The sequence below is a fragment of the Eucyclogobius newberryi genome, unplaced genomic scaffold, assembly GCF_026437365.1.
Source record: "Eucyclogobius newberryi isolate DKJ021-1_F unplaced genomic scaffold, fEucNew1.0.hap1 SCAF_9, whole genome shotgun sequence".
Lineage (NCBI taxonomy): Eukaryota > Metazoa > Chordata > Actinopteri > Gobiiformes > Gobiidae > Eucyclogobius > Eucyclogobius newberryi.
The window spans coordinates 23372222-23384731 of record NW_027316532.1 but is presented as its reverse complement, the minus strand read 5'-3'; the positions used below and the strand labels follow the sequence as shown (position 1 = coordinate 23384731).

The 12510-nt window shown below is 39.6% G+C and overlaps 1 protein-coding gene across 1 annotated transcript in view; it reads left to right on the top strand.

Annotated features, from left to right (window-relative positions):
- Positions 1-12510, top strand: part of ror1 (receptor tyrosine kinase-like orphan receptor 1) — a 156144-nt gene that overhangs the window by 103970 nt on the left and 39664 nt on the right. The window contains exons 3-4 of the mRNA XM_072439164.1: positions 8470-8760; positions 11630-11663. Of these exons, the coding sequence (XP_072295265.1) occupies positions 8470-8760; positions 11630-11663 (325 nt within the window). The remainder of the gene's footprint in view (positions 1-8469; positions 8761-11629; positions 11664-12510) is intronic.

Sequence of the window (12510 nt, the reverse complement as noted above, 5' to 3'; positions counted from 1 at the left end):
GGCGTATGGAGCAGAAGTGTGTCGTAGTTATTGTTGCTCAAGTAAGTAAATGTACAGCTACAAACCTGCTTGCTACAATAACTACTGTTTACTACTTTTACTACTTTTTACTACTTACCACTGACCGCTATTATTTACTAGTGGTGAGAAATGTATGGAAAATGTTGTGATATATATATATATATTATTTTTTTTTGCAAAATGAAAATATTGAGTGTTTTGTCTGATTAAAACCACAAAAAGAGACAGAGACTACAAAGTGATATTTTTGCCCTTTTGTGGTTACGTTTATGGTCCGTTCACGTTTTGTGCAATGCGTGAAACTCAATCCAAAACATTTACCGTCCCATTTTAGCACATTTCTGATGCATTGTTAAATATATTGTCTGAATATCAGGCATTATCCGTCTGGCTGCTCACGAGGGGAAAAAGAGAGGCAAAAAATGTATCATAGGGACTTAAAAACATCCCAGAATTCTGCAGAATCGATGAGCGAAGCATAAAACTCGGTTCATCTGAGGTGGGAGAACTTTGATGTTGAAGTTTTTTTCTAAATCATCTATTTTTTTATTATTATACTTCTGTGCCTAATCTGTTTCTGTACCTAATCTGTGTTGCAACACTGGAATTTCCCCATTGTGGGTCAAATAAAGGTTATCTTATCTTAAATGACAAATGAAGCCTGCGTAAGTTCACCTGGAAGACCTAACCTAAATCTGCGTCGGCCTCCATGGAAGGACCCCTCTCCCCAGCGCCATCATCGCACTCAAGCGGGCGCCCGCCTGTCCGTCTGTGAGGGTCAGATCCCTCACTTCACCATGGACTCTTCCAGGTTTCTGCGCTTATCCCAAAGAGGTTATGCAGTTTTTCCCGGCCAAGAAGGATTGGTAAAAGGACGGGGGACGTCCGCGTCATGGCCCCTACACCTGCTCCTCATCCCCAATCAACGCTCTCAGTCACTCCTCCCCGCTCCAATCAACGCACAGGCGGCAGCATTTAAGCGCTCAGGCTGATGGCTCAGTCGCTTCAAACCGTATCTGCGACCCACCACCTCCCCTGCTCCTCCTCTGCATCTATTATTCTCTCTACCTTCTCTCCACCACCAGTCTCCAGGCTCCGAGGGGAAGGTATCTAATTCAATCAGATCATGGAGTGCCCATGATCGCTACGCCTTCCACCGGGGTCTGAGCGCCAAATAAACTCCAGGTTGAAATGACCAATGAACTCCTCTGTTTTGCCTGCGTCACAGAAATAAACGCATCTGATTGGACGTTTTGAGTTTGACAGAGGGCGGGGCAACTAAACTCACTCTTCGTAAATAATTGAAGTAGTGTGTATTCTGGAACAGCTCTACTACTTACTCCTACTACTTACTCCTACTACTTACTCCTACTACTTACTCCTACTACTTACTCCTACTACTACTACTACTTACTCCTACTACTTACTACTACAACAACTTACTCCTACTACTTACTACTTCTACTTACTACTACTACTTACTACTACTACTTACTACTACTATGCTCTATATAATTACTTATAGAATTAGGTTGAAATAGAGATTAAAACTGTGAGGAGATGGAGCATTTTCTTTTCCTATCGTCCAATATTGTGGATCGAGCTGCTGAAAACGCATTTGTTTTAAAAGGCTTTTAACTAGTTTGAGCCTTTTACTGTCCACTTTGTTGTTTCTAGTGCTTTTTGAATAAATCAGACAGTGAGTTGTGACTTTAAACATCTTAAAACACATCTGACTTGCTTTCATTTCCATCACAGAGAATAACCGCACCTCCGAGCGCGTTCTGAAACCCTCCACGCGGCGTATATATCATTCTGAGCTGGACCGGTGTAAATGCCTGGTGTTGTGTAACTGTGTCCCGTGGTGAACATGTCCGCGGGGCTTTGTTGTGGCAGCGTGGGCGGCCCGTGTTTACATATCGCAGCGTTTGATTGGACCTGAGCGGAGCGGGACGATGCGGGACGATGACAGGGCGCTCCGTTCAACCCTCTGCCACATTAAAGGGGACGGTCTGCAGGGACAGGGAGGACGTTTCACTGCACTCTCCAGCGGTCAGTCGCACAGGGAGGGCTTCAGACAGCGAGACGTTTTAAAATGACAGCGATACTCAGATGATATTTGAACTATGCATCGGGAAAACGGGCTGAAATGTGTCTGTGAATGTCTTTGATGAGGTTTAAGTATCACACAAAACGTGACTGGAGCGTGAAATGAACGACAAAAGAACAGAAATCATCTTATTATTTGGAAGATGTTTCAGTTCATTTTATTCTAATGAGCTTTTTTGCAACCATTTTTTAAGTTTTGATTAGACAATATAATCAATATTTTAATTTTTCTAAATAACTATTTTTTGATGTATATTTCCCGTCTGTACATAGTATAACATTTATTACTCTCCATTTGTAACAGTTAAGTTGATAGATTATTATTAGTGAACAAGTCGATAATTTCTTTTGTACAGTGAGACTTATTTATTAATTAAATATTTAAGTATAACACAGAATAAAACAAAATCTGACCAGAAAGAGAGAAGGGAATTCAAATAAAATGTAAAAAAGGAAGCAAAAGACACCCAAAGTAAATGATTGATTACATTACTTACAGAACTTTCAGCATTTTTATGGTTATTGATTTACATCATTATCATTATGTCCAGCTTTATGAACAATCGTGGATTTTGAAGTTTGTAATATCCAACCAGCTTTTTTGGGCTTTTCTTTCCCCTTTTTTTCCTTTTTTTCTGCTTTTTTTGTGGTTTGCAAAAGAAAAGACTTCCACAGTACATTTCAATCAATCAATCAAATATTTATAGAGCATAATTCGTACAAAGCGCAATTCAAAGTGCTTTACAATTAAAAAAAGTAAAATAAAAACACAATGCAGTTTATAAGAATATAAAAGAGTGTATGTCAAAATAAATAATACATAAAAACAAATCAATGTGGTATTTAAAATATCAAAACCCAGGTAAAAGTATTTCAGTCATAGGCGCGGCTAAACAAAACATTAGCTTAGATTTAAACAATAAAGCACCTTTTCCACACTCCCACCATCTGTCACTTTGCTCGACCTCTTTCCGATGACACATTTCACACCAAAACTCAATCACATTTACATTCCTTATCACGTCGTAATGTGATATACAAACAGAGACTTCCCTGGCCCTCGTCCCGCCTCCCGCTGCTTTTACTGCTCCTTCGATTTCCAGTTAATGAAGAGCGATGGCACCGAGCTCCGGCAGACATTTTCTTTTCCATCCCCTAACGAGCCGGCGATAAACTCCCGACAGTTTGTGTGACCCTGTTGTTCTTGGCAGGACTCAGATGTTTTCAAGAGCCGCCTGCTTTCACTTAGTCTAAATATCAATGTTGCACCATCAGAGCAGCCAGTCGCCATGGGGATCCTGGACATGCATAATATTATGGTATGGAGGTTTTGAGAGGCGCTAATGACTTTGTGGTGATATTACGGTCGTGTAAAGAGTACATATACAATTAACTGAACCCTGTGTTCATTAAGGTTAAGGTTGTAATACTGACTTATTGGTTATTATTTTTGTGGTGAAAATATAAGATTTGAGCTGTAAAGGGTTGAATAAGTAGTTTCCAGGACTTGTAATAAGTACCTTAGTGCTTAATTTGAACAATATTGTACTTTTATAGGGTTTATTGGGGTTATCCTGCTTTGTGGATATTGTATGATTAAGTAGTTTCAATAGCAGTTTATTTTCTGCAGCAAAATTAAAAAAAAACTGCAAAATAAAATGTTATTGTTAAGGGTTAAGGTGTATTTTTGATGAAAACCTTGTAGTAATTGATTTGATCTCAGTCTGCGCACATTGGTATTTGTGACGATATTAGCTGTATTCACTGCAGTACAATCCAAGTAACATTCTAATACTTTATAAAGGCTTGTGCGAGGTCGGGATAGTGGCGCAGGCGGGTTTCACATATTGTCACGCATGTGTTAGTAGCAGACTGCTGTGTTAAGCCCAAGATTCACCTGTGACGAGACAAACGTGTTTTCACAACATGTGGCTGGCACTCCTGCAAATCTAGTGTTGCCCTGGATGATAATACTACATGAAGATAATAATACTAAAGTTAAAGTTGCTAAAAAAAAAATAATAGTTTTTTCAATCCGTATGAACCTGAAATAGAAAAAAGAAATAAAGAAAACCAAATTCAAACCCTTATCTTAAAGGGACGAGCCGGAACGAGGCTGCAAGTGTGCAGTAGGACGCAGGGAATGATTGACATGTGAATGAACAACTCGGCTGGCCACGCCACAAGGAAATGTGACTCGGATTTGGCGCTAAAAATCCTCTGTTATTCCTTTAAAGAAGACATATGTTTTATAGTTATAATCTATGACATTATTATATATTTTTACATTTTAAATTGCAATATTGATCCAAAACTAATTCATTACAGTCACGTCCTTCCTGCTCAAACCTGCTCAGCTGATTTTCCTCCATCACAACAAAATACCTTCATGTCGTTATGCATCCGGACATCACGCCTTGTTAAGAGACGACCTTCAGAAGTGTTGATTCACTGTTTATTTCCAATATTTTCCATACATTTCCAATCATTCTCACGAAAACTCTTTTAACTTAAACGTTGAACATTTCACAAATGTTGCAACCCCATTTAGGAACTTTAATATCGCTGTTTTTCTTTGCTCCAAAAATGCACCATATCGAGCAATGTGCCTCAAAAGCAGCATAATACTGTATTTTCTGGACTATAAGTCGCACCAGAGTATATGTCGCGCCAGCCAAAAAATGCATAATAGAGAAGAACAAAACTTATATAAGTTGCACTGGAGTATGAAATGTGGTTGCAAGTGTGAAAAAAACAAATAATATCACATATAAGTTGCTCCGGAGTATAAGTATGCAAGTATAAGTATAAGTTGCATCCCGGCCAAAACTATGAAAAAGGTGCGACTTATAGTCCGGAAAATACGGTAGAGATAATGAAAGATGCACGAATCACTCTAAATACAACTTTGAATATGAGACGGAGGGAAAAAAGGTCAACTTTGCATAATATCTCTCTTTCCCTTTTCCAACACATTCAAACACATCCTGTACTTGTTTACTTACTTTCAACATTCTCACCATGAAGCCCCATTTGTAGACGCAACACACAGTTCTTTAGCAACGTCTGGGTTCGTTTTTGCAGATTGAACGATGCAAGGTTAGCGTTTTCAGCCGCGTCCGCGCTCCCGACCGGCGTTCCTGACCGGCGTTCCCGCTAAAGTCACCTTGAGTGTGCAGAGGAGGGACCACAGCATTAATGAGCACCAGCGGACAGACGCAGAGATTAGAAGAGAGACAGTGTTGCCCTTGTATGGAGAAACACGGCTGCGTCCAAATACTTCACGAGACTTATGTGCTCATCGCTCAACAGCACCTATAGCACCCTCATATTATATAATAGCATGAGAATTATGGCTTTTCTGGCTTAAAGTTACACAATGCAATGGGAACAGTTGTGTTTTATCTTCGGGTTGTACTGTACAACAATGGAACAAATACTATAGTTTTGTTTAATTGCAAAGTTCAGGACTGTCACGATTATATTAGTTTAGAGCAGGGGTGTCCAAACCTTTTTCACCAAGGGCCGCATTTTGAAACTTAAACGGGGCAGAGGGCCACAAACAACTTGACAATGTTGAATTTGTTGAATGACAAAGTGAATCATTCGAAATTTTGCATTTGACGTCATTGCGATGAGCCTCCACACCTTTAATTAGCCCTAGAACATTAATATTAGGTTGTATAACATCAATATGCCTGAATTTACCCAATTTCACAGTAAAAAGTACTACTTTTTGTTGTTTGGGCCGACATAGCAGAAAGCTGGATGGCCAAAAAAAATTGGTCTGAGGGCCGCATTTGGCCCCCGGGCCCTAGTTTGGACATGCCTGGTTTAGAGGATTAAAATTGTTATTTATTTCATCTGTTTTAAGGTCAAAAGTGCAGACACATGTTCCATAATAAGAACAATAATTACAGTATAATACTTATGTGGGTTTATCAATTGATTAATTCAGTAAGTTGTTCAAAGAATATACCATTTAATTTGTTTTAATCGATTCTACAGTTATGAAAGGTATATTTTCATGGATAGTTTACATGATGTATGCTATTTTCGTCACTTTACGAGACAGATTATTTTGTATTTCTTTTTTTTTTCTTGTTAATGAACTAAAGATGTATTTTGATTTAAGTGTTTTGATTTGGATTCTAACTTTAAAATGTTAAATTCCTCCATTACCAAAACTAAGGATGTTTTTATCGTTTTTATTTGCCCCTGAACGAGACGTTCCATACCTCGGCCTGCTGTACCTTCACCACCAAGAGCCTTGTGGAAATCTGCCCCTAGTTGTTCATTAATCCTCATTACACGTTAGATTTGGAGTTGAATTTTTGATCCGCGTGTGTGTTTTTCCACCTTGTTTACTCTGGCCGGTCCCGAGCATTTCTGCATACCTGAGACGGGGTCGGGAGAACTTTCCAGACCAGTGTTTTCTCTGAACATTAAACTCTTAGGTGGCCCTCCAAATCTCTTTGTGACCACCAACTATGCGCTGCCCTCGCCACTATCCGGAAATATGTTGATGTTTTTTCCATACATCCTGTTTGTTTGATGAACTTTCTGTGTAGTTTGCTTATGCGGCCTTAAAGCAACATTCTGTTCATGATACTGTATATGTATGTATATTTATAGTATGTAGCCTTTCTTCTGTGTCTCTGTGAAGAACATATTGCTCTGCCTGTCATGTGTTAGCTATATTATTATTATATTAGCTGTATCTAGACCCAAACTATATCTAATTTGATGCTGAGTTATGAAGACCCAGAAGACTGTGACTTCAGGACATGTCCGTGTGTACATCCAGTTACATTACCGTATTTTCCGGACTATAAGCGCACCTTTTTTCATAGTTTTGGCCGGGGTGCGACTTATACTAATATTTATACTTATATACTTACACTCCAGAGCGACTTATATGTGATATTATTAGTTATTTTCATACTTGCAACCGCATTTCATACTCCAGTACAACTTATATGTTTTTTTTTTTTGGCTGGTGCAACTTATACTCCGATACGACTTATAGTCCAGAATATACGGTAGTTCTGCTTCATCCAGCAGAATGTTTCACAGTATGGTATTAAGCTGACGTATGCTAAATTTTTACAGTTCCGGAAGTTTTTATCCTAAATTAAATCAATAAACTGTGAGCAGGCTTTCCACAGATCTGACATGGAACTATCCCCTGCTTGTTTCCATTGGGCAAGAGATGTTTAATGCCATACAGTGGAACATTCCAGGCAATAACATTTCCATGGAGACAAGAAGGTGGCGGACCCTCCTACCACCAAAAAAGTTGACTTTGAACTTCTTAACCTTTCTTTTTTTCATCTTTTATGTGCACATGAGTCACAGGCTGGTTTGTTGTCTATTTGATATTTGGTTATTTTTCTAATTCAAACCACGTCAAAATCCAAAGTTATGCATTACTTTGTTTTGCCTGTTTACAACACAACAAAACCAGCAGTTAAAGTTACTTAGAGGTGCTTTTAGGGAGGCCACGATGACTGAGATGTTAGTCCAGCTTGAAGAGTTCTTACACGTGCAGAGACAAAGAACTCTTATGTACAGTTTTATTTTTAAACTGAATATGTCACTAAATTAAATCCTGCTGTCAATCACATTAACAAGACTCAATGCAGTACAATACCAGTCCAAAATGTGCAAACACTAGTATACCTGTCTTTTAAAACAGAACTCTGTATTTTTGTGTTTGTCTATTTTATAAACTGACCTTGAGACATTTGATTCCCTGAAACCAATCATTCTTTGCTCTTACTTTACTTACTTACGCACTCCGTTTTACCTCCATTATCCAGAACCGTATTTTCCGGACTATAAGTCGCACCGGAGTATAAGTCGCACCGCTCCAAAAATGCATAATAGAGAAGAAAAAAACACATATAAGTTGAACTGGAGTATGAAATGCAGTTGCAATCGTGGAAATAAGTAATAATATCACATATAAATCGCTCCGGAGTATAAGTATATAAGTATAAATATAAGTATAAGCTGCACCTATGAAAAAAATGTATAGTCCGAAAAATACGGTAATATTAGTTTAAAGTATCCGCACAATTTGATCCACCTCTGTCCATAATATAAAGTGCAGCAGTGTTTTCATATCTGGCTTTCGCGGAGTGCAGTAAGTGCGACTTGATTTATGCATTTCCCCTTGGCCTGAGCGTAAAGCGATACATCCCGCGCTCCTATTGGTATTCCTATCTCAATCCCTTCACACCTGACACACTCTTGGCCCTCGCGTCGCACACGTTCTGCCCTTCTCTCACCATCTTTATCGCCCTCATGAATCATTGTTCTCCTCTGCTTTTCCAGGGCCTTATTTCATCCGCCTTGAAGCTCCCATGAACAACATAACCACGTCGCTGGGCCACACCGCCGAGCTGTTCTGCCGCGTGTCCGGAAACCCGCTGCCCACAGTGAGGTGGCTGAAGAACGACGCTCCGGTCGTGCAGGAGCCGCGCAGGGTGTCGTATCGGTCCATGGCGTACGGATCGAGGCTCCGCATACGCAATCTGGACACGACGGACACGGGATACTTCCAGTGCGTGGCGACCAACAGTCACGGGACGGTGTCCACGACCGGGGTGCTGTTTGTCAAGTTTGGTGAGAGAATATCGCGTTTTGTCAAAAAGTTTATATTGCATGTGTCCGACCCAATTGAAAATGGGCGGGACACAAATATTCTATGTTTTTATGGGACTGAATAGTTTTTTTTACCTGTTTTACATGTTTTGGCTGCTAAAAATTAACAGAATGAACCCTCACCAGAGACAAAAATATAAGATGATGGATTTTTGAAAACCTTCTTAATTGAACATGGTTATATTGACTATTTGATTCAAATGACTACCGTATTTTCCGGATTATAAGTCGCACCAGCCAAAAAATGCATAATAGAGAAGAAAAAAACATATACTGTAAGTCTCACTGGAGGATAAGTTGCATTTTTGGGGAAATTTATGTGATAAAGTCCAAGACCAAGAACAGACATTTAATTTTGAAATGCAATTTAAAATATTAACAGTTATTCAGATAACTATAGCATAAAGAACATGCTAACAAGTTTAGCAAAGCATCAGTATTACCCCAAATCACTAAATCCACTGAATTCTTCTTCCTTTGTGTCGCCTATCACATATAAGTCGCTCCGGAGTATAAATCGCCAAAACTATTAAAAAACAACTTATAGTCCGGAAAATACGGTAATTTGAATGGTGAATGCCTGGAAAGTTATGTTCTTGTACCAGGATAAAACCAATAAAAGACCATAGATATGTAGTCAAGTCACAAGAATATGGTCAAAAGGGCTAAAGACACGCCCGTTGTATTGATGAATCACCTGACATGGGCGTGGCACAGACAAAAGTCCATAAATCATCATGCGCTTGCACAATAACAAGCTTGTATGTAGAGAAGTACTCCTCCTATCTTCTAATTCAAAAATATAGATTAAACTCACAATTCACTCCCAAAACTCCACCTAACGGACTCCATGTCATCTCTCTTTTACAGTTGCACATATAAATATAATATAATCCTAATAAAATGGTCATAAGACTAATAAAACTTTTAGTCGACAGCCCGTATTCAGTTTTACTATGAAAACTTTCCTTGGCAAATCCACAAAAATGACTTTATTTTCAACACCTCACCACCCACCTGTCCGCCGGCGAACATTTTCTATATCTCAAATATTCTCTTACATCATCACTTTTATTTCCGTGGTCAATACCAGCAAGCCATACATCATTTTAAAGCTTATTTTCTCAACAAAACGAATATGTCATTGATTTACATTGAATAATATGCCCCAAGAAGCAATTGCCAATAGTTTGTGAGAAAGTCTCAACTTTTACAAACGCATGTCCTACCTGTTTGCTGTTTATGACGGACGAAACGGCTTTAATTCTGTACATCCTTGCACTCAGTCTGTCCGTAAGGAATCATTGAAAAACAATATCCACTTGTATTTTTCCTGAAGTTATCCGATTTCGAGATATTGTCAAGTAAACAAACTTTTCTTCGTTTCTCGCCGGACGAGAATGCGCTTGTCCGGCGCATTTCTCCGTCCATAACAAATGACCTGTTTGACTTATACGATAGTGTTTGACATCGATCTCTTCCTTAGACTGTTACCTACAGAATGAGACCATCCACGAATTTTTCTGTCACCGGGTTTGTTTGCTACAGCCTCCGGAGGAAAAAAATGCGGCGCTTCCGAAGCGCGCGTCCATCTTTGTTTTTAGCCCTTAGCTTCTGCTAACAGGCACGCAAGGGACTTTGAGTGACATATTATTCTAGCCAATAAGGAGACCTTTGTCCTGATAGGCGGGACAAAGGGCTTATTGACACAGAATGTTCTGTATTCTCGTGCGTAAGGCTCCGGGAAGGCTGTAAAGAGCCAGATTTCTCGGCAGGATTTTGCGCATAACGTTTTCTGAGTTTATTAGCCTTTTGGACGTGCATTTTGTTAGATATATGTATTATTATACCAATACAAAAATAAAATAAAAATATTATAATTTTTATTTTATTTTTTTAACCTCCATATGGGAAATTCATGGGTAAACTCATATTTACACATTTTCACATATTTTTTTTTTAGCGGTTATAATTGCTATTAGTGGCCTACAAAACATCAAAATGTATGTTTTATGATCATAGAGGAGCTAAAATTGTAATAAAACAGTTTGGCACAGTTGGCACATATTTTGATCACTTGTTCCGAATATACTTTTTGATACAAAAAGGTCAACAGCACCAAAATGCCTGTTCCTAGAGATCTGAAACTTTACACAGTTGTTGTCAACAAGATAAACATCATGTACAGTGAACAGCATATGCACACAATGAAATATGTCATGCTCAGGACCATTACAAATTGACAATATTCAGGCGAGACTAAAAAAGGATGTTTTGTTTATGTTTGGGCCTCTGTAGTGTAAGTTCTGAAGCCATGTCATGTGCACATCTGCAGAAACTAGAAGGCCTAAGCTTTCTAATGATGCATCACACTTGCATGTGGAACATAAGATCCTCTTTTAATAAGCAATGCCATTTGGGTATGTCCAACCATTGTGCACAGGGCGAAAATAGGTGGGTGGTAACAGGTTAAAGTAGCTGGGATTTATTTATTTTTCTTTTTTTAACCATTTTTTTCACCACTAAAAATGTCTGATTATCCCGTTTGTTTTATTCACTTTTTACAACAAGTGACAGCTGCTATCTCGATGTCCACCACAAATGCCGTTACTTTCACAGATTGTATTACACCCAATTTATTCTTTGTACTCTGTGATGCAAACTTTGACGTTTATTTTCCTATTTAACTTTTCCTACAACACTTTTGGCTGCGCGCTGAAGGTCTCCCGCAGACTCACTATTGCCTGATGTTGGCAAGCGCGAGCGTAAAGAAATCTGGGAACAATATCGCGGATCCTGTGCTCAAAATCCTCCTTGTCTTCTGTTGCAGATCCCGTCCCCACACCTCTGCCAGGACGGCCCACGTAAGTTTGCTCTCCGTCTATTTCTGCTGTTTCCCACGGGCCCAAAACGCAGCTCATCAAAGTAAATTCCCCCGCGCCGTCGGGGGTTTTGGCAGTTTTTGGCAGTTTTTGGCATCGGCGTCTTCCTGTGCAGTAGCGAGACGCGTTCTTTTACCGTATGAATCAAAGTTTGAGAGGATTTTACAGCGAATGAATAACTAAATGGAGCTGTCCTAGATCGAACCAGTGGCCAACTCGTCGTATTAGTATCGCCGGCTATAGTTTCGACCACAAAATGTCTTGCTTTGCGTCTTCATTTGAGTTGTAGAATTCTAAAAAGCGGGCGTTGTTTTGCAGGATCACTCAAAACCACATCTTCCTCTTTTTTAGACACATTTTTCTCTCAAATGCAGGGCCGGCCCAGCCTATAAGCGAACTAAGCAGTCGCGTAGGGCCCCGAGGCGTTAATAGGGCCCCCAATCTGGCAACCCGTCTTATGCGAAGTGCAAGCGCAGCGTGCGCCACTAGTGTAGTAGCGCTGCTGGCGCGGCAGCGACACACAGCGGTAACATATAAGGCACAAACCGTGTTTATTTGTAATGACAATCTGGCAACCAAGACACCAAACCTGCGCTGATTGGGCAACTTCATTGTGCGCGAGGCGATCGAGAGCAAAACATAAACACAACAGAACGTGGTCCCTGCGTGGTCCTCATGTCCAGAGGAATATATCTCCTGGTGCCGAAAAACGAAAGAAGAAACTTCTTGACAATGTAAAGAAACTGCAAACTCAACAACACTCTCCAGGTATTGAACTTCTCTTACAAAGAGACGGTTAATGCTGCTGTTTGAAACAACACGATTCTGT